The 22,665-nt window shown below is 37.4% G+C and overlaps 2 protein-coding genes across 3 annotated transcripts; both read right to left on the bottom strand.

Annotated features, from left to right (window-relative positions):
* Positions 1–1,013: 1,013 nt before the first annotated feature.
* Positions 1,014–17,463, bottom strand: sec63 (SEC63 homolog, protein translocation regulator). 2 transcript variants are annotated; one of them, XM_079255989.1, is made up of 20 exons: positions 17,246–17,463; positions 16,118–16,217; positions 14,978–15,092; positions 14,616–14,728; positions 14,436–14,497; positions 13,996–14,054; positions 13,765–13,815; positions 13,565–13,673; positions 11,017–11,111; positions 10,536–10,668; positions 9,307–9,399; positions 9,082–9,227; positions 8,349–8,496; positions 8,042–8,124; positions 7,798–7,866; positions 7,562–7,717; positions 7,267–7,449; positions 6,966–7,166; positions 4,111–4,215; positions 1,014–3,453 (listed from the first exon to the last, which is right to left on the bottom strand). In XM_079255989.1, exons 1-20 carry the CDS (start codon positions 17,367–17,369, stop codon positions 3,316–3,318), a joined length of 2,283 nt encoding a protein of 760 aa, XP_079112115.1. In that variant the 5' UTR covers positions 17,370–17,463; the 3' UTR covers positions 1,014–3,315. The 2 variants fall into 2 exon arrangements, with proteins under 2 accessions (XP_079112115.1, XP_079112116.1); XM_079255990.1 differs by having other exon boundaries at positions 7,562–7,714.
* Positions 17,464–19,079: 1,616 nt separating this feature from the next.
* On the bottom strand, positions 19,080–20,994 carry iyd (iodotyrosine deiodinase; the record flags this gene model as incomplete). Its single annotated transcript, XM_079255565.1, has 5 exons — positions 19,080–19,262; positions 19,436–19,592; positions 19,756–19,915; positions 20,063–20,260; positions 20,796–20,994. The coding sequence occupies 5 exons, from the start codon at positions 20,992–20,994 to the stop codon at positions 19,080–19,082; spliced, it is 897 nt and encodes a 298-aa protein (XP_079111691.1).
* Positions 20,995–22,665: the final 1,671 nt, after the last annotated feature.

Here is a 22,665-nt window from a genome sequence, read left to right as displayed (position 1 = left end):
TCAGCGAGCCGGTGGGTGAAGGAGCTGAATCCGCAGAAGCATTGGGCGGGCTCCAGCTCCTCCAGTCCAGCTCTAGTCCAGTCCACCTCCAGACCAGTCCGGGTTCCACCTCTGCAGATGTATGGCAGCGCGAGCTGGTCGGGAGTCTCTGCGCGCGCAAGCCGCAGTCTCACCTTCCTGAAAACTAACTCCGGGAGCTTTTGACTCGAGTTAAAAAACCGCAACTTGAGAACAGACAGACAAAAAATAAAATAAAACAAAATAAATTTACTTTTTGCTTTTCTTTTACCCAGGAAAATTTGAAAGGACAGTTTCTTATCAGGTATAAAAGCAGCTAATTTGTCTCCACTGCTTCAGAAAGGAGAGATAAGGCTACTAAACAAAACAAGTATCCCACCTTTAAACTGAAATGATTCAGATTCCTGTTTAGAAAGTAAATAAACTCCTTAACAGGAGTGCTGCAGCCTTTAACAATGAACGTCGTCATTTGGAGAGTTAATCTTTACAATAATTGGCTACACATTGACCAGTTCAGATTACAAAGTTATTAAATATCCTCTTTAGATAACGTAACAGATAATTTTGTTATCTTGGAAAACTGACCCCAAATTTGCAAAACGGCCAGGCAGATAATTTCCACACACTCGTGCAGGTGAAAACTGTTGAACCACCATCTCCTGTAACTCTCCAGCACAGGACCGTTCAAATACCAATACACACAAACAGGATCCAGGAAAAAGTAGGAATTCTTTACTGTAAGTGGTGCAAATACGCAGAATAAAGTGCAAATATTTATATTTTCTTTAACAAGTGACACCCAGGCTGTTCAGGTTGGCTTATTAGTTACCACCACAAGAACATACAAGCATTTATGAAAGCATACATGAAGGCCATACAATGTAGGATGATCCAAAGTAAATACCTGCTGCTTTACTGACATCTTTATTTGTGATACTAAGTCAATAACAGACTCAGGCTGTCAGAGAGTGAAAACAAAAGGCACCTCATTTAAAAGTTTTTATTTGAAATGATTTTAAATACAAATAATATATTGTTTCCATTTACAATGACAGTTCCTTTGTAAACAAAAGTGGCAGATCGATAGTCATTTGGGTAGTTGCTTGTCCAAACCTAGGCGGCCACCAGGCCAATCACCTGGATAAGGTCTGTCATGGGAGAGATGGTGTCATACCTAACCTCACTGCGGTTATCTATTTTGTTTTTTCCACACAGCATTAATCACTGATGCTACATTCTATTGCAGAGCGGTAATACTCAGAATATAATGTTAATGTTAAACACCTGCTCTGAACAGGTGAAGGAGGGTATAGTTTAAATGAGTGTGCAAGTTGTTGGGAGAGCATGCCCTCGAATATTCAAAATTTCATCTCTCCCGGTAACACTACACACACGCACGCGCGCGCGCACACGCACACACACACACACACGAGTATGAGATATAGGAAAATGAACCGTACAGATACTCATTGTGAAAGGTTACGCATTTGATGTAAAATCTCAACTAAAGTCGTTGACACAGTGAGAATCCACAGAGCTACACAGAGCTCAGACCCCCCCCCCCATAACCTAACACATGGAAAAGTCAAGGTTAGAATGCAGCAAAACAAAACGTGTAGTACATTTATAACTTCTTCTTTATGAGACAAAAAAAAGAGGGGAAAAAAAACCCACTTTAAATGTAATGGAGGTAAGGTTTTTGCTCAGCCAGAACTGCTTTGCATTCCTCTGATGGAAATGTGAATTTCCATCGCAAGATTAAGCCTGTTCTGACGATGATTAAGAAGAGAAGGTGCTTGAGAAAGTCTGCTTCGTCTCACACAACAACTTATTTTTAACTGGCCTTTTCTCAGGACAGCTGTCAGATCACGAATGTGCCGTTTGGCAGGGATCCATTCTTCAAATCCCCAAAACGCAGCCAATTTTCACATAAAACTGCAAAATGACTGTTCTCGCTGGATGTTTTCTGGTGCTAAGTGAATGATATGTATCCCCAAGATTGAAAAGCTAGAGATTACTATGAAGACACAAACTCTAAATGGAAGCAAACACTTCAGTTTTTAGCCCAAACAAACAAAATTTAAAAAACAAACAAAAATATATCTGCTCTCCAAGCAACCACTGGTGCATAGCACCCAAGGACTTGTGTGTTGTAGTATTTCAGTTGTATTCATAAGGCCTTTTTTGGACAATGAGTATACACTGGAATGTGCTACAATTGTTCAAAGAAAACGAGAAAAAAGCCAAAGATATCTTAGCCTCTTAAAAAGACTAAAGACTCGTAAATTGTATGTATAATATGAAAAGTCCTCACAAGTCCATCATGTTTTAACACTGCAAGTTGTCTTATCGCTCCCAGCTCAATTCATGTCACCAATCAATCAATGCTTGTTTCTTTAAGAAAAAAAAAAGTACAAATCACATAAGCATCATTAATGGGACCACTTTGTAATCATCATCATCTCTCTTTTGACATTTCCTTCAACATACAGGAAGTACACATGAAAGGCAGGTGTAACAGTGGAACAATGGAAAAAAGGAAAGTAAAAACATTTAATAATAATGATCTGTGCCTCCATGAGAGGAAACCATCCATAAATTTGACTCCAAACTTCCCAAATAAAAAGAAGGGTAAAGCTCAAACTTGTGCAGAGTAAGTATACATTAGAAAGTATCATTGGTGTGGAAAACGTGGGCGCCGAGTGAATTTTAAAAGCAGGAGCGATAGTGATGGCATGATTTCCATACGGAGGTCAGTTGTTTGTATTCATCTTGGAAATGGAATTTAGCCGTTTTACATCCACTCTCCCAATCAATAAAAAAAAAAAAAAAAAAAAAGAGCCCATATTATAATAATAGGTCCTCCAGTCCACAGTGTGTCCATCTCTCATACCTGTACAAAGACATACTACATTACACATCATACACACACACTCACATGCACACCCACACACACACACACAGGCCTGTTAGTATTCACAGAATTCTTTTCCACCAGCTGTGGAAAGTGAATGAAAAGTCTGTAAAAAAAAAAAAAAAGGGGAAAACTGTTGGGGGGTGTGGGGTGGGTGGGGGTGGGGTGTCACAGTTTATGATATTGTAAAGGTGGGATGGTGGAGGGCTCTGTGTGTAGAAACTGTCCCCAGTGATCGCATTGTGTGTTTGTTTCTGTTTGTGGCAGGCACGGCTTCGCTGCTCCTCGTCACAAGTGGAGGGTGGCAAGTCAGAGAGGGGGAAGGAGGGCGGGTGGGGGGTTGGGAAGGTGGAGGCGGGGCTGAGTGTGTGCGTTTAACGCATTCAGTCGTTGTCCTCGTCGTCGTCATCACTTTCCTCGATGCCGTCGCTGTCTTCCTGCTCCCCGTCCTCCTCCTCCGTGTCGGGGATGTCCCACTGTGGGTGGTTGTCCAGCATGGCCTTGGCCTCGTGAACTTCCAGCTGAGAAAACACACGATGCATGTTTGTAGTGCAGAGAGGTTGCACGTTTTATAGCTGCAGTTTAAAATTTGTAACTTTTAGACCACTTTTTTTCCAGACATTATCAAAACCTGATCAATTTAAGGCGTCTTACTGTGAATATTGTCACGGCAGAGTAGGGCTGCACAATTAATCAGATTTTGATCATGATCACAATTTTGGTGGCCACAGTTAAATAAACCTGATCGTCAACGATATTTACATTCAAAACACGAGTTCTGCTGCGTGCGTCTCTGGTCACTCAGGTTCTCAACTAGTAGTCTGCCGACCACAAGGGGGCGAACATGTGGTTAACGCTTCATTAAGATGCCTAAATCCCAAGCCCCACACCTTTTACCAGCAGCCAGTTAAGTATCGTTGGATTGGTTGGACATCCGAGGTGGGCGTGGTTAACCCGGAAAAGCATGAAGCAGTGAGATGCCGTTTCCGCATTTTTTCTGTTGCAGGTAAAACGTATTGTTTTGATTAAACAGCTGATCGAGGTGGTAAAATACACGAACCCTGCCGCGTGTACAACCTGCCTGTTACATCCTCTGTGAGAAGCAAGAAGTCACTTCTGCATTTTATAAATAACCAGCTTAAAGCTTTCAAATCACATAGAAAAACATTTCTTGTTACCTTAAGTGGTTTGATCTGGTCCAGTCCCAGGTAGGAATCAGAACGGAGGATGACAGAGTACTGGTAGTTGCCTGTTTTGGAAGGGGCAGGAAATTTAAGCTCCACCTGGAAAACACAAGCAGATTTCTTTATGTAATCCAAACAAATTCTCCCAGTTATTTTTCTTCTTTTAGTCAACATAATGCCACAAAAGTTAGTGCATACTCTGTTTCTGAGATTCAAAATTTATTATTTCTTTTATATATGTTGATTGATATAATTTGGACTCGTAAATAAAATACATTTGATGTATGAATAAACATTCAACTCATAACTCAGTATGTAAATAGAATCCAACACACAATCAGTTCAAATCAAGTTGTATTTAAAGAGAAACGACTGAAGCTTGGCAGATTTTTCACACGTTGCACCCTGAATAAAAGTTCACTGAGCTAATACTAGCTAAACTCGGGGTAATGTTGCCTCTTGCCTCATCTTTGGCTCTGTCATTTTTTTCCCTCTTTCTTTTCTCCTCCACTAAAAAATCTGTCTTCTTGCATTTCTTTGCTCACTCTGCTATGATGCATTCTCAAACCAGCCAGTGCTGATATACAGCTGCCGGAGTGTAGTGTGGTGTCTCATAACACTGCAAGGCAATAACGGCCCCAGGACAGTGCATACTAAATGTAAATATCCCATCAAAAGGAGCCAGAAATCTGGTTATCCACAGGCAAACCACAAGAGGAAAAATCTCAAACCACAGCTTAGTTCACTTTTCCAAAACGTCACAGACTTTCATCAGTCAAACTTTACTTTAGAAGATAGAAATGTGATCAACCCAGACCACGAGGATCTGACACAACTCCATGTTTACTTTCTTCTGGTGAAGAGTTTGGTTTTTTTTTTTGTTTTTTTTAAAAGTTTGATTCATTTGAGAAGTGCAGTGTGAACACAATATTCATCCAAAATGATATGTTATCACACTTTCACCTCCGTGTTTCACTGTAGCACTACACACACATCCTCTGTGTTGGACCTAAGAAGGCTAAAATTAGACATGATGGATACCACCTGATACAAATAAATTATCTTAGCAAAAAAACAAAAAAAATGTTCCCTTTGTTAACAAGGCTTCTTTTCATTGCACATAAAGTTAAACCTTGCATATGTGTACTGAAAAAAAAAAAAAAAGGTTTTTCTTTAACTTTTTGGACATCATCCAAAAGTGTGTGATTTTAGAAGGTCCCATTTCCACTCTCTAAAATGCTGCAGAGAATTATCAGAGAAATTTTATTGATAAACTTTGTTCAAGGCCTGACGACATTCCCATGTGTTTTTTGAAGCTACATTTCTTTCTAACAGAATGGGGTCTCGTCTTTTTAGGAGGGCAATCTCTGCACCAATCCCTGGAGCTACGGACCATCCTTTACCTCTGGAGCACGCCATCCTCATGAAAACCAACAACCCCAGCATGTATTTTCTTTCAGAAGCCACAACACACATGTCAACAAACTCGGCTTGTGGCTTCTTTCATTTCATAATAAATCTTGGGAAAATCTCTCACTCAGCTGTGCATCTGCTTTTCTTCCCATGAATTAATTTTAGGACTTGCATTTCCATTTGCATTTCTCAAGTGTTTGTTTTTAGTTGTTCATTAGAAGAAATAATTAACTTGTCAGTAAAGAAATATAGCAAAAGCTGCTGGGAGACGTATTGTGATGCAGCACAAGCATAAGCTCCTTTCTGCTGCCAACATGGCTGTTGGCTCAACATTACTTCATATAGTTAGTGCAGTGATAGATCAAAACACACTGCGATACTCCACCGTGGCTGCGTTGCTGCTTCGACTAATAAATATAATTGCCCTCTTCTAAAGAAACAAGATGGTGCGATTGAACAAGCTCACCCCTACAAATCACCTCTAAGCACAAAGGAACAGCGAGGTAGGTGATCACAAATTACCCAGAGCATGATGACAGGGTCCAACTGTAAATACTAGACCAACGCTACTGCCGGCTGTGATTACTAGATTGTGCAATTATATAAAGCAAACATCTCATTAATGAAACAATAAGGCTAACTATTCAGTGTGAGATCAGAGAATGAGTGATAATCATGGCTACTTTTTCTTTTTACCGCCATTTTTAAGTCATGAATGCAGTCCATTGGCCTTTCAAAAAAGCATCTCCGCCAGGGAGGCTGCGTATATACACAGTCACGCAACGCTAACGGCACAGGAAGCGGTTGAATTGACATGCTGATTGCAACGCCGTGACCCATCACGCATGAATAGAGGGGAGGGGGCACCTCGTGTGATTACGTTCCTTCGGACTGCTGACAGCCGGTCACGCAGACTTACCCAAGGCTCTCATTAAGACTTTACCTTGCTGTCAATCTGTGCCGTTGCTGGAGAATTGGTAAATGTGTGCAAAATAAACATACTTACACACTACTCTGAGGGAATAATGACAAGTGCAAAGAGTTGCCTAGCAACAGGATGTGTAAAAAGGTTATAGTGCACAAGAAACAATGTGAACAGACAGTAACTTATTAAGATCTTTGTATGATGAATTATCAAACAGCACACAGAGTACTATTTTGGTACTGTGATATAGCACAAAGAACTAGAACTGCAATTGTAAAACTCCGAATAAAAGAAGTAAATATTGATGAGAGTGAAATATTGTCAGCATATAGTTAAAATATGCAAACTGTCAAAATGGAAATTTAGTCTCCTGGATAAACCGTTCAGATAATTCTACAATATATAGGGTGATGAATTTTACCTTTTGCATTTATTTCATTTAAATAAATTAAAATATTCATTAAAACATGCCAAACACTCTCTTTGCGCAACCCTAAACAAGCGGTCTCACCTCTTCTGTATCTTTTAGTGTGCAGACGTGGTAGGGCATGGAGACAAGGGTCTGGTCTCGGCGGTCCGCAATGTAAAGCCACCACCATTCTTGCTTCTCTTCAGGAAAGTAGAGGCTGTAGGCCGAATGTGTGATCTTTGACTTGGTTTCTAGCAGTGCACGCTCACGCCGTTGGATGCTCTGCTGCAACGCCTCCCACTCCTGACGGGTGTGGAGAGAGGTGGGTTAGTGTTCTGCTTTGAGCAGCTCTAAAAATCTGCATCCTAATCCTGTTATGTGCAGCCCTGAAATGCGGCCTCACCTCCTCATCGTCACCAGCCATCTCATCGACCTCTGTGTCACTCTGTTTGTCGCTGTCTTCATCTCTCTCACTGGGAGAATCTTTGTTCGCTTCACCCTCTTCTGACTCGCTGCCTTTGTCTGAGCCTTCATCGTCTTCCTCCTTTGCTGGTGCTGATGTCGATGTTGTCTGTTTCTCAACTTCCTGAGAGACCAACATGTGTAAATACACATGAGCAGTGCCATCAAATGTGCAAAAAAAAAAAAAAAAAAATACAAAAAAAAAAAAAAGCGGAAATGTAAGAGTGGATTCTTACATTTCCAGCCACGTTGCCATTAGCCTGTTTGCTTTTGGCAGGAGCAGGAGTGGCCTTCTTCTTGGTTAATTTTTTCTTCTTGGACTTGGCTGTCTTCTTAGCCCCTTTATTTTTGTTCTGCCATACTTTGGTTTTGGCTTTACTTGTGTCTGCCTGCTTTACAGAAAACATTAAAAAAAAAAACATGAACCATGCTGTCTTTAAATCATTACTATACTGAGGATTTTTGGCCTTACTGCTTCTTCTGTATTTGCAGCCTCTTCTCCTTGACATGGTGATGACTCCTGCTCTTTTTCAAACATATCCTACACAAAGAGTAAATAAAAGGAGAAGTTCAGTGATACTTCCCAACCAACAAAAAGTCAACAGCACACTCTAGTGGACAAACAAAAACCTGGATAAATAAATGTCCTTCAAGCATAAAAGAAATTTTCTTTGTAGTAAAGTACTGAAATGTCCGTTTTTACACTAAATACTTACAGCCATCCGCTTTCTGGTTAAAGTGACAGTTACTGTGACAATTGAGCCAGCTGTGATGTTATTACTGTCCTCGTCATCAAGGACTGCAAAGACATACGGAGAGAGAAATCGAATGTTGTCATCATAATTTTGGACACAAGTTTAAATGAGTTTACTTTCACAATGAATTTCTCATCACATTCAGCTGTTAAAAAACAGACACGATTAAAGCATTTATCTATCATCTAGCTTATCGGACCACCAACCCAACCACAGCAACACAAACTTACCGTAACACAGTAAAACATGTCTTTCTTGTAGGACTCACCCTGCAGTTTTGTCTCCATGGTGATGTGAGGGAAGCTCCCCAGCACAGCTATGACCTCATCATACTTCTCCTCGCCTAGGAAACGCAGCATGCTGCGTCTGTCCAAGTCCTTCAGACTCACCAGGTCCTGCAGGGTTCGCACCTTGTACTAAAAAAAGACAAGATGAGGATGGTAGGGAGAAAATTTATCACCTGTTAACCACCAAACTCATGTCTATTACATCATATTTAAGAAGAACAAAGCCAGTCATGGTTTTGATGAGGTGATTCCTTCCTGCAGGGTTTTGCATGTAATTATTCTCCATATTTGTAGCAAACAATATGAGAAGTGTATGGTATATTTGAAGGCAACTCTGTACTTCTTTTTAACTCACTTACCACTTAAAAATCAATAAAAGTAGTTAGGTATCTTAGTTAACCACAAAAGCCATTAAATGCCAAGTGTTTTATGTCATTATAAAGAAGGCATTTCACAGAAGTTAGTTATTTTTGCTTTTCTAAGTATTTTACTTATTACCAAGATCATGTTCATCAAGTAGAAATGACATAAATCGGAAGACAATCATGTTTTTAACATCACATGTATCAATAGTATTGAAGTTAAAAAAAAAAAAAAAAGGCATTTCTACATCCACCTTCCCACTTCTGATCCATCCGTTTGAATAACATCCGTTCACACAACCAAGCAAATACTGGAGTTTTCTTAGCGCTAGGACATTCACTCTGCACATACCTTCTTAGAAATGCAGTAGCGAAGATGCTCCTCCTCAAAATGAGGCAGCTGCAGCAGCGGTGACTTTGACTCCTGCAGGCCTTGCACCACCATCTGAGTCAGCTTCATACAGTTCTCAATGGTAACCAGTCGAGGAGCATGGAAACCTGTGGGGAGGCATCATGATGTCGATAATACTGAAGGGGAGAGGGGATTTGTAGTTTGAAGCAACAACAACGTGTGTACCTCCTCTGCTGTTGGCCATCATGGTTAGTTGACAGCCCACGTTGATCATCTCCTGGAGGAGAGCTGGACTTTTCCTCACCACAAACCTCTGATCTGGAACAAAATCATATAAAATAGGGCTTAAGAAAAAAAAGAAATAAACTAAATAACATTTACAATCTGTCAGAACTCAAAAGAAGCATTATTTAATCTGGAAAATCCTGTTAAAGTTTACACTGCTGTGAAATTTTCCATCATTCCTGATTCACTCGTATGGAAGTCAAGGATCAAAATGAAACAAGAGGCTTAAAGAAAAAAAAACCTCCAGGCATCTGAATATGAGCGTCATGTCTGCACAGAATGCAGAAAAAATAAATACATAAAAACAGTGAAGAAAGCAGCCATGATATTTATCTCAAGTCTGAAGAACCAGTTCTCTTCATTGTTTTCGTCTTTGGAGAAAAATATTGTGAGGCGACTGACACACATACACGCCGCTTTATATCAACATCTAAAGCACAGCTGACAGTGTGAGTAAATATTCACAGCACTTTAGAATTATCTAAACTAAAATCTTTATGTGTTATTCTTTTAAAGCAGACAATAATTGCAGACAAAATGGTAAAAACTAATATTAACCTCTTTTTTATGGAACAATAGCTCCACCAAGAAAAAAAACAAACAGATTCAAATAAAAGTAATTGTCAAAATGACATATCAGCATATAAAAGTCATAGTTTTTCATTCTGAGCCACTTTTGGTCTGTCCACTATACTGTTCCTCTCCATGCTAAGTAAGCACAAGCTAGGCTAAGAGAGGGAGGGGTTTGTATCAGATTAAATTAAAAAGAAATTCAAATTTGATACAGAGCAGGAAGTGGGAATTGTGTACAGCTGATAAGGCCAATAGTACCCTAGTTCTGTTCTGGGAGACAGTTTGCTACCTGTGCACACAGTGTGGTCTCTTTCTGCAACTCCACAAAAAATGAAGCTGGAGGCAAATTTTGGTTGAAAGAAAAAAAAAAGATGATTTTGCACACTTATCAGAGATTACATGGATTACCATATGAATTAATGGGCCTCTAGTCTACTCTTATAAAAAAAAAAAAAAGGACATAAAAACTATGACAAGTCCAAATTAGAACAATAACAATTTGATTCATAAAGTAAATAAAGTCTCTAGCTTCTATTTGATGAATTGTATCAAATGAAAAAGGAATAAACTATAAAGCCCAAACATTTCAGTCTTACCTTCCTCCAACTCCTCTGACACCTCCATGCGGGCCAGGTGGGAGAGCACCAGCACCCTGGCCTTCAGACTGTACGGGTAACAGAACGGAGGTTCCTTCTTCTTCACATTGATATTTCCCAATTCACGAATCAACTGCGAGAGAGACAGAGCAGTCTTTGTGTCTTCACTAAGCTCCAAGAACATGAAAAGAATAATTCCTCAAAAATAAAGAATTTTTCCTCAATAACCACATTTCCTGTTTCCATTATTTGACATAAAAGGCTTTAATGATGAGGAATGACTTTTTCTCTGAACAGCTGATCCAACGGGTCAGACTAAATGTGCTTTCCTTCCTCATGAGATCCTTTTCTCAAAAAAGGACAGAGGAGTCTTAAAATTAGATCTGCTTTATCCATTCTTCACGATCAAGTGCTTCAGCTTCACAGAGCAACTTGTTTCATCTGCACTAAACCAGTTAACACACTGGAAAGATGTTTTTACCTGCGGCACTTCAATGTTGTCTGTGGGTCTTATTGTGGCTTCCTTATTGCTGCGAGGGTCAAATTCAAATGCTGCAGTCAACACCATGGTTAATCCTGAAGTGTCAAAAAAACACAAAAACACCCATTTCATGAAATGAATCAATACATCAAAATTAAAATATAAATTTTATATTTATCAATCTATCTACATCTATATCTACCTCTATATCTATATATCCATCTATATCTACCTCTATATCTATATATCCAGCTATATCTACCTCTATATCTATATATCCATCTATATCTACCTCTATATCTATATATCCATCTATATCTACCTCTATATCTATATATCCATCTATATCTACCTCTATATCTATATATCCATCTATATCTACCTCTATATCTATATATCCATCTATATCTACCTCTATATCTATATATCCATCTATATCTACCTCTATATCTATATATCCATCTATATCTACCTCTATATCTATATATCCATCTATATCTACCTCTATATCTATATATCCATCTATATCTACCTCTATATCTATATATCCATCTATATCTACCTCTATATCTATATATCCATCTATATCTACCTCTATATCTATATATCCATCTATATCTACCTCTATATCTATATATCCATCTATATCTACCTCTATATCTACCTCTATATCTATATATCCATCTATATCTACCTCTATATCTACCTCTATATCTATATATCCATCTATATCTACCTCTATATCTATATATCCATCTATATCTACCTCTATATCTATATATCCATCTATATCTACCTCTATATCTATATATCCATCTATATCTACCTCTATATCTATATATCCATCTATATATCCATCTATATTTACCTCTATACCATACATACACACACACACACACACACACACACACACACACACACACACATATATATATATATATATATATATATATATATATATATATATATATATATATATATATATATATATATATATATACATATATATATATATATATATATATATATATACATATATATAATTTATTATTGAAATTAAATTGATAAAAATGTAATAAATAGGCTAAACCAAACTTTAAAAAAAAAAAAAAAAAAAACCAGAAAAAAAAAAGACTGCAACTTCAAAAGCAAGGACCAGAGGGTCTTATGGTCTGCAGGGGCTCATACTTTAAAAGGAGGTCAGATTTATAAGAAAACCAGAGACCATTAAGACATTTATAAACAACTAAATAAACCTGAAAATCAATACTGAGCTGCACAGGGAGCAAACACAGCGCTTTTAAAACTGGTGTAGTGTGTTTTAGCCCCCTGGTCCTTTTCAGCACATCTGTAGCTGAGTCCTGAGTCCTGAAGTAAATGGAGGTTTAAAATACTCTTTTTGGGAAGACCAGAGAGCAGGTAGATTTGTCGCTACATGTAAATGATTGTGGCTCACACATGACAAAATAAAAGCAGGTATGCCTTCAGAATTCAGATTTTTTTTCCGATGTTATAAATTATAGTGTATGAACATAAAGTCTATATTTGCGAACCATAATAAGAACATGACATTGTACTCAGGAAATGTGACACTGCTCTGCAAATAACTTTAGTCTCAACAAACACTGCAGTCTCAACTGCCTGTCTGGTTCTGCTGCGGCTCGTTCGAGTGTGGAAAGAGTAGACAGCAAAGCAAAGCTTGTGAAATAAGCTTTTTACATGACTCCATGAGAAGCGAGAACTTTGTTCCTGTTCTCGACCCCGCAAGAACAAGAAAAAAGTTGGTTCTGGTCGGGGTGTATTGTAGTGGCGTGGAGGTGGCATCTGTGTCTTCATTATAAACAACCAACGTGATTATTCAGTCAGGTAGTTTTCAAAAGAAGTGGAAGGGACCAAAGCGAGAAAATCAGGTGACACCAGGTGACAAAGCCGTCCCCAACGGATTAAAAAAACGAGACATAAAAGTGTGTCCAATATGTGGAATAAAAATTAAGCTCAGAGTCAAAAAGGACACGCAGGTTTCTCACGGAATTAGGTTAAAAATGCTTCTCTCTTGTCTTCAGGATCAATAATCAAAACTTTGGTTTTGTCCTGATTTAGTGGCAGAAAAATCTCCCCATTACACGAACCGGCTCCAGATCATCTGGAGACACGGCAATGTAACGCTGTGAATCATTAGCATTGCTGTGAAAATCAATGCCATGCCTCCTGATTACATTCCCAAGTGGCAACATGTACAGAGTTACAAGAATAAGACCTATATTTGAAATTTGTGGCTTCTTGATGAGCATAGATCCATCCTAACTAAAAAACTGTCCATAAATAAGACAGGCATAAAACCTGTTAAGAACAGTTAAGATGGCCATCAGGCTCTTGAGTTTTTTTTTTAATAAGAAGTTGTTCTCTATTGTATTGAAAGTTGTGCTTAGATCCAGAAAACAGATAAAAACTTGTAATCATAACTTTTAAAATCCAAGACCACATTGAATGTATGTATGTGTGTGTAGTGTACTAGCAGAAAGCTACAGTAAGCCAAGAGGAAACTCACGCTTCATGTTCATATTTGGTGTCTTGTACATGAAATGCATGAAGAGCTGGGTAGTGTTGATGAGGATTTGGTCTCCACTGTACCGGATTGAGCGGTACCACCATGTGCCCTGAAGATCGAAATAGGGAAATTAGCAAAAAAAAAAAAAAAAAAACAGGATTCCAATGAAGAGATGACCTCCATTTGACAAAAAAATTTACCACAACAACTGGAAGGATGACCATGAAGGCAAGTCCATACACCAACAACACCTACAAAAGGAAAAGCCAGCTGTCAGAGGAGATCCAGATTTAAAGTTGACCTACATTAGCATGAACAGGCACCCTAAATAAGCAGGTCTTTGAGGGTGTTTATACATCGGCTCTGAGCTCTTGAAACGCAACAATCACAAACAGTTTAAGCTACAATGACTTGAATCAGTAAATGTATACCAGCATTGAGTTCTTCTGGTCAACAATCCAGGCAGGCAGGGCAATACCAAAGCTGGTGGCTAAAAAGAGACGTTAAATCAACACACACACAAAAAACAATCCTGCCTGTACTGTACAAACACTGTAGGCTCTTTCTACACAAGCACATTGCTACATTGTGTGGGGAACTGAAAACCACTTGACGCAACTGGAAAGATTTCTAACTGCGTTATCTTAGAAAGTAAAGTATTAAAGTTTAAAAATGTTTAATAATAGATACATTTGCATAAAGGAGCGAGACAGTAAAAGCAAAGACATCTTTTTCCTGATTTACATTGGTTTTCTGAGAATATATGAGCTGTTGATGTTGTCAGCATCTTTTAGTTAACACGTTCATGCAAACAAGTGTGACTCAGCATCATAAATACAGAAGGTATGTCAACACACAGAGCTTTACTCACCGCCTGGACCATCTGGATTGCCGTAAGTTTGCCAGTTTATTCGCGACTGCTCATTGGTTAGACTGCAGAAGAAGAGCAAAAAGTTTAGTCATTAAAACAGTATGTTGGAAAATACGCATCATCAACCATGAATACAGAACTTGCTGACTAGTTTAAAGCCCAACGCAAAATGACACTTACGCAGCGTATGCTTTGGTAATTTTCAGGAATGTTGTCTCATCACCACCTTTGTCAGGGTGGTACTTCAGTAACAATATACGGTATTGCTTCTTAATTTCTGCCGGTGTTGCACTCTGGAGGAAAAACAACAGCAACAAAAAATAATAAAGAAAGAAAGAAACTACTGACCACAGTATGCAACACATGACATATAAATATATAGATGCAAATAAGTCTTTTTTAAAGAACTGCTCCAGAAGTGTATTAAGCATTAAGTATTGAATAAAATATGGTTAAACTATTATGATACAATTTTATGAAGAAAAAAAGAAAAAATAATAAAGAAAAACAACAATTAAGGACTTTGGTGACAATCTATTTACCTGGTCCAAGTTAAGGACTTCATATGGATTGTATTCCTGGTACTCTCTATCCAGCTTGGACACCTTGTAGGCTAGCAGCAGAAATACAGCCCACCCAAACAGCAAGGCTGCTTTCCTGAAATCATTCACACACAAAGATGTGAAAAATCTCAGGCTATCAAGCATGTTTTTTTTTTTGTTTTTTTTTTATATAGAAAGACTTTCACACTGTGGCTTGAATCACATCATAGAAAATTTAAAGCAATAATCAACCCTTTTTTTTAATTAATATTATTTTAAACAAAACAGCAAGACCATTTCAATCTACTGTATACAAGCAAAATAGAAAGCCACATTAAGATACTGTTTGCCATTTATATAAGAAAGTTGAACTTGTTTCCATGACAGTAAATAAAGAGTAGCCTGTGCTGCAGCATCTGTTGCCATGACAACATCTCAGTAGCCTCAGTTGTCTGCATAGCTTGATCAGAAAGACACATGATGCTTTCCTACAATAACTACCATCCAATGATGTGGCTGTGAGAGAGAAACATGCTGGGATTTTTAAAAAGCAGCTGTTTTGACTCAACTATCCAGATAAACGTGCCGTTTTTTTTAAACCAGCTTCACTCTCAAATGCAGCCATGCAAGAGGAGGATTTATGTTTAGGTTGTGAACACCGGATGCTGGTGTAGTCACAGAGTGGACAGTGGATGTATAAAGACAAGCAGCTGAAAAGTACAGGGAATAAACAATTTTAAGAAAAGTCGGGGATGTTAACAAACATGCAAGGCAGTGCAACAGTGCATTAATAGCAACATGCAAATGCCACTGAGGCGATGACACATGGAGACAAGACAGAGGATTATTTTGACCCCAAAAATAAAGAACTTTTCTCCACAAATACATGCAAACCTGAGTCTGTCAATGTATGTGGAGCATGGTGTGTGTTTAATCTTCAAACAAGAGAGAAAATGTCTAAATTCTGATACAACGACAAAAGAAGGACTGAGCTTTCTTAAAGTAATCCAGCTAAAACAGCATGTGTAGTTTGTGTCATCAGTCATTTGGTGATAAGCATTCAGGTGTCTGAATTAGTCTGTAACCTGCACATTTACAAAAAAACAAAGTTAATGATGAGTTCAATCTCATTGGACTCACTTTAGTGTTGGGACAATGCTCTGCTGTGACTTCATCAGCCGCAGACGATACCACAAACACCTGCCATGTACCCTCCGCAGGCTCTTCAGACGCAGTTGTTCTGGACAGAGGATGAACAGGGGGGTTACCGACAGATCAACACTAGCTAAGCAATAAGACATTAACTGCTGTTGTTTAACATAAAAAAATGCACACCAGGTCACCTTATTTTTATTTGATAAGCAAGAAGACAGATCATCATATATATATATATATATATATATATATATATATATATATATATATATATATATATATATATATATATATATATATATATTGTTTATCACATCTTTAATGTGCATTGTATATAGTATTTTGCTCGTTTTGCTTGTTCTTTAGATTTTTTAACTCGTGGTGGATTTTAGTTATATTTTTATTTTTATTATTATTATTATTTACTACCAATTTGCACTATCCACTTTTTTTGCACCATTCATTACTATTTGTTTCTGAGAGCCTATGTAACAGTGAATTTCTCCACTGTGAGATAAATAAAGTCTTATCTTATCTTATCTTATCTTAAATTGTTCTTCGTTTAGGTTGAATCTTGTGATAAAATATGTAACATCACATGAAATTAACTCTGAAGGGCATTTTGAGCCACAACCAATAGCTATTAGTCTATTCCAGCTGACTGTGCTCTGGTGTTGACAAACATGTAGAAGCATGATGATAAGAACATATCAGGATAAGCTCAATAAAGCCATGAATTTAAGAACCTGTGAGAGTGGCGCTGGTGTTTGGTGTCGGAGTTCCAGTTTAACCATCCACATCTTAGCTATACAAAAATATAAACAATAATAGCTAAATATTTCTGAGAAAAACGGAATTAATGGATTATAAAATAAGTTTTAACCAGTAAAACTGGCGTTCAACTGAGGTTCACTCGCTTCGATTTACATGATTTAACATTGTAGTCTTTGACTGTAAAACTAGTGCAGCATAGCCACAAACCAGCTGGTTATAATGTAAAAGCTATTATGCTGCCAAGGCAGGTGGTGTTCCATTAGCTGAGGTTAGTTACTTACTTACTTACTTAGTAAGTTAGTTAGCTAAGTTAGCGCTGAGGCAGACTTCAGGCCTTACCAGCATTCTGATCCCGCGGCCACAGGTAATATGTAGCCGGGATCACAATCAGTCCGACGAAGGACGTAAGGAAATAGAAAAATGTGTTGCCGCTGTCATCGTACTGGAACTGTTGCCCGGCCATTTCGTAGCGGCGCTTGGGTCGCTGTTCTTCTCCACCGCTGCTCTTCCCCCTTCAGACCCAATGTGTGATACCTGACAGACCGTTAGCTAGCCAGCTAGCATCTAGCCGAAACTCGATGGATCGGGTGTACGTGGTGTACGCCTGCGCAATGTGGTTTCTCGGCAAATTCTGTTGCTTCCTGCAGCAGTTGAAATAACACTGACCTCTAGTGGTGGCAAGAGAGATGAACTTGAAAAACTCCAGGAGGGAACAGACGTTTCACATTTAACCACGCAGGACATAAAAATAGTGAATACACAGGGACACAAGCAATTGAAATTTTTTGTTTATTTGAAAAGAAACATTAATTCACTGTAATTTCATTACTCCTACCTGATTCAATAATCACATTTGACATTTACCCAAACATTTAACGTCAAATACTAAATAAACAAATGAATAAATAAACAAATAGAGGTAATGGGGGAAAAAAACTGATTTATGAACACACAAAATGAAATATTTTCATCTTTGACAATAATTTGTCACCAAAATCGAATAATAATTTTAAACATGACCATCTTTGTTACTTCTGATTTATAAATCAGTAAAGCAAATCCTTTTTTAGACAATACAACAGTAAAATAAAATAAAACTTGTTTGATTAAAAAAAAAAAAAAAATAGTGATATATTTTGGAAGTTTTAAACCATTTCCAGTTTTAGAAAAATAGGAAATGTGAGTTTGGATTTTAACAAACATTCGACCCACTATAAGCCTAAGTGGCACAATCTCAGCATGATTGTTTTAGTCATAAAAGAAAAACGACATAACATCAAGTTTTGGGTTGAGTTTGGTTTAAGAATAAAAATATAGAAACATTTTGAATCAACGCTAAAATGAAGCCTGTAATATCACAGCCATTGCATCTGGTTATTCTTTAAGAATTCCTGAATGATCAAAAATGTCCTCACTGGGGATGAATAAAGTATCCATCTATATATATGCTTATGCTTATATATGCTTACCTTAATTTGCCTTTAAACTTGCCAGCGATATGTATATTTGTATATATATATATATATATATATATATATATATATATATATATATATATATATATATATATATATATATATATATATATATATATATATATATATGTATGTATATATATATATATATATATATATATGTATATATATATATATATATGTATGTATATATATATATATATATATATATATGTATGTATATATATATATATATATATATATATATATATATATATATATATATATATGTATGTATATATATATATATATATATATATATATATATATGTATGTATATATATATATATATATATATATATATATATATATATATGTATGTATATATATATATATATATATATATATATATATATATATATATTAAGGTAAGCATATATAAGCATAAGCATAAGCATATATATGAGAGATGTGATGGTACCAACAATCAGATAAATATCATTTTATCAGGTCTAATAACAACTGTTTATTTCTTTAAAAGAATATAAAATTCTTAATTCTAGCTATGCAAACACATGTAAATAGCAAACAATTCATATAGTTAACATAAAATTTAAAATGAAACAGCAATTCATTGTTGACAGTTGTGGGTAGCATTTTTTATTTCTGAAAAAGTAATTTTCAGATTACATTTGTGTTTTCCTCTGCAGCTGCTGTGTTTAGATGTGCACCATAATATCATCGAGCTGTTTGCGTTTCAAGTCTGGCACTGTGGCATCTGGAGCAGGATAACCTACAGGAAGCAGCATCAGCAGCTTCTCGTTAGCCGGCCGCTTAAGGAGGAATCTGAGCTGAGGGCCACAGTTGAGGGGTGTCGATGTCACTGTAACAAGACCCACGTTCTAGAGGCAAATGTACAGAGAAAATAAGCTCAGTTGCTTTGCCTTAAAATGACACAACTTTTAATAAAACAAACAAAAAGTTCAGTTATAAAGTTAAGGTAGCTCTGCATATCATAGTTAAAGATAAACTTCTAATTTCAGGGAATTTTTTTTTTTTCATGCGCACAGATTACCTGTAAAGCAGCCAGCAGGATTCCACATGATATGGAGACACTGATTTCATTGTAATAGTGTGTTCTTTTCTTGCTGTCTGGTAGAATCCCATAGGTTTGTTTAAAGATGAGGATCAGGTACGGAGCAACATCTAAATACTCTTTAATCCAGTTTGTTCTGCAAGAGGAGCGGCATTTTGAGGAAAAGGTGTGATTTCAAACTGTAGACAGACTTTGCACATAAAAATAAAAAATGACCAGAAATGTTGTGTATATAATGTTACCAAAAGTATAATTTACCACAAGTGTGATTCTATTGAAATATGAAGGAAGATGCTTACCTTAATTTGGCCAGATCTTGAACCCATTTATCCCCCATCCTCTGGCGGTAGTTCATCTCCTCTTCCTCCTCCACTATCAGCCTAATTTGATGCTTTGTCTCTGGATCTGACACCACGACAAACGTCCAGGGCTCTGTGTGTGCTCCACTAGGTGCAGTACCTGATAAGAGGAAAGAGAAGTGGAGGAGAAAATGCACAGGAAAAGAGAGAGAGAAAAAAAAAAGAAAACTCTCAGTTGAAAAAAAAAGTATCCTTTACTCCTCTTGTGCAAAATAAACTTCAGTTAGTTAATGGAAAGATTTCTTGCCTGCAGTGAGAATGACATGATCGATTACTTCTCTTGGGACTGGCTCTGGACTGATGAACCGGACAGATCTTCGCTGGTTCATCAAGGTGTAAAAACTCTTGGATCTCTCCAACATTGTCTTCTCAGGGTAACGTGGTGGTGAGTAGGGCACATGCGCAAGATCCTCTTCCTCACTATTGTTCACCCATTCATCATCATCTAAAAAAGATAAAAATTAAAATGATATGCAAAACTCTATGGATGCTTTTAATACTCAAAATCAATGCGTAAGTAAAGACATTTTAAAAGGAATCAACACCGTTGGCACAAAATAGTTATGCTATTTTTGCAACAGCATGAATTGTCATTTCTTATTTTGCCAGTTGCATTGGAAACTCTTGCTGTTTTCTCTTAGCAAACACAAACATTTATTTAAATCTTTCATGTTTCCTTAAACAAGAGACTGAGGAACATTTTCCTCCATGCCACATTAGTAATTCAGGTTCACCTTCATTTGGCACAAAATGTGTCATTATTTCTCAAGATGCATTTTTAACGCAAGTGGTGACAAAACTGGCACTCTTTTCAATAAAAAAAATGCAATAAACAACTAAAAAGTGCTTAAAATATACAATGAAGTGCAAATTTACAAGGCCTTCTGTTTTCTTTTACCCAAAACTTGCAGCTCAATCACATGACGTACAGCCAACCTGAAAAATAAAAAATTAGCCTGAACTAGCAGCTGAGTGCTCACCTCTTCCTCCTGGTGAGATTTCTGTTTCATCCTGTAAGTCCTGATCTACCCATGGTCTAAAGTCAGACTTTGATGTCCTGTTAGTTTTGCCCTGGGCTGTCGAGGTGGCCTCCGTCTCCCGAGATTTCACCAGCATGAAACCCACCACCAGGCACAGGATCACCACTAGCACAGGTGTAAGGAAGGACAGGAGAGCCATGACCGTCTGAGCGTAGACAAGGGCTACGGCCACTGCACTGCACAGCTGACTTGGCCAGTAAACCTTAACTGAGTGCTAACTAAAGAAACAACGTACTGCTGTTATCTAGAGAGGGCATTTATGCTGAGTCAGACCCTGAAACACACATGAACATGACATCTTCCTGCAAAAGATAAAAAAAAAAGAGATGAAACAGGGTTGTTCTCAAGGTAGCAAGACCAATGCAAAACACCTTCAAACCCGGGTCACAAAGTCCTACTTTGTAGTTAATATTTCACCTGTTCTGCGCCAGCTCAAGCATTAGACCGAGAACTCAAAGCGGAAGCAGGATCAGGGCTTGCTCAAGGGCCGGACCATGAAATTCCCAACAGAAGAACTGACTTTGGACTAAAATACATTTTCTGTGAAGGTGATAAATTCTGGGACACTCTGCTACACTCACTAAGAGAATGTCCCACATTTCTGGCTTTTGCAGCTTTGTAATGATTTTTAATGTCAAAAAACATTTTACATAAGTTTTTTTTTTTTTTTTTTTTTAAAGTTTAAAATATGTTTTTTTTTTTCCCCCAGATGATTATTTTATCGTACAGATGTTTTCTATAAATAATTCAATACTCTGTTTTCTTTAAGCCCACTTATGATGAAAGAAATCAGATAACCTTTGAAAAGAACAACAGCCTGTTTATCTAAACTATCCCAAAAGAGCACATCAGCACCAAGTCAGAATTTTTATCACTTAATGAATGTTTTTAGTTGTTTTATTAACCAGCATTCAGTTAAAGAGACAGTATTCAGGGTTTTTCGGGGAATGTGGGTGGGAGTGTGTGGAGGGGTTATTTGCTCTATGTCCTTGTGTGTGTGTGTGTGAGTGTGTGGAAAGTGCTTGTGTCTATTATTTTTAAATGCCTTTTTATCCACTGTTTGTTTTAATCCTTGTGACTTGATTTTATCTTGTAAAGCACTTTGTATTGCCCGTGGCATGAAAAGCGCTCAAGAAATAAAGTTTGATTTGGTTTGATTTGATTTGATGAACTTTTAGACTTTCCACACAGAAGATGCACATGGCATGAAATGTCAGAGAACGCCATCAGAAGAGCATCAGGTCAAAAAGCAATTCTACTGAACGGTTAAATGTAATATTTCTATAAGTTTCATCCAACTGTTTGCATTCAGGCATATGAAAATGGCAGGAACAACTATGCAGTTATGATAGAGTAGCTCATCTAGTTGCCATCGTACAAATCAGCTATTCTTTCTAAAGACAAAAAAAGTTATTCTGTTCTGAAAAAATCTGCCTTGCTCTGCTATTAGACATACCACAAATGCTGCTGTTGTGCAAGGCCTCTGTTACAACAATACAGAACTTTAATTTAGCCTGAGACCGTCTGCATAAGTAGGATTTCAGACTATAGGCAATGCCTTTAATACAGCCAACAAACATTCATTGCAGTGAAGCCCTGGCAGCACAGAAAGATGAGATAATCCTTCCAAAGCCCATATTTTATTTTATTTTTTTAAAAATCATAACTGACTGAACTCTACTTTGCTTTAAAAGTAAAAACTCTGAACCGATTTGACCCTTGAACCGATGTGCACAAAGAGGATGTTTGGAGATTCAAAGCACACTTATAAATCAGTTGTTGAGGGGGATCAGACGGAGGGTTATCAGAG

The sequence above is a fragment of the Telmatherina bonti genome (genome assembly GCF_933228915.1).
Source record: "Telmatherina bonti genome assembly, chromosome: 16".
In the NCBI taxonomy this organism is placed as follows: domain Eukaryota; kingdom Metazoa; phylum Chordata; class Actinopteri; order Atheriniformes; family Telmatherinidae; genus Telmatherina; species Telmatherina bonti.
Note: the sequence above shows the minus strand (reverse complement) of the source record. Positions and strands in the feature narration are given on the sequence as shown.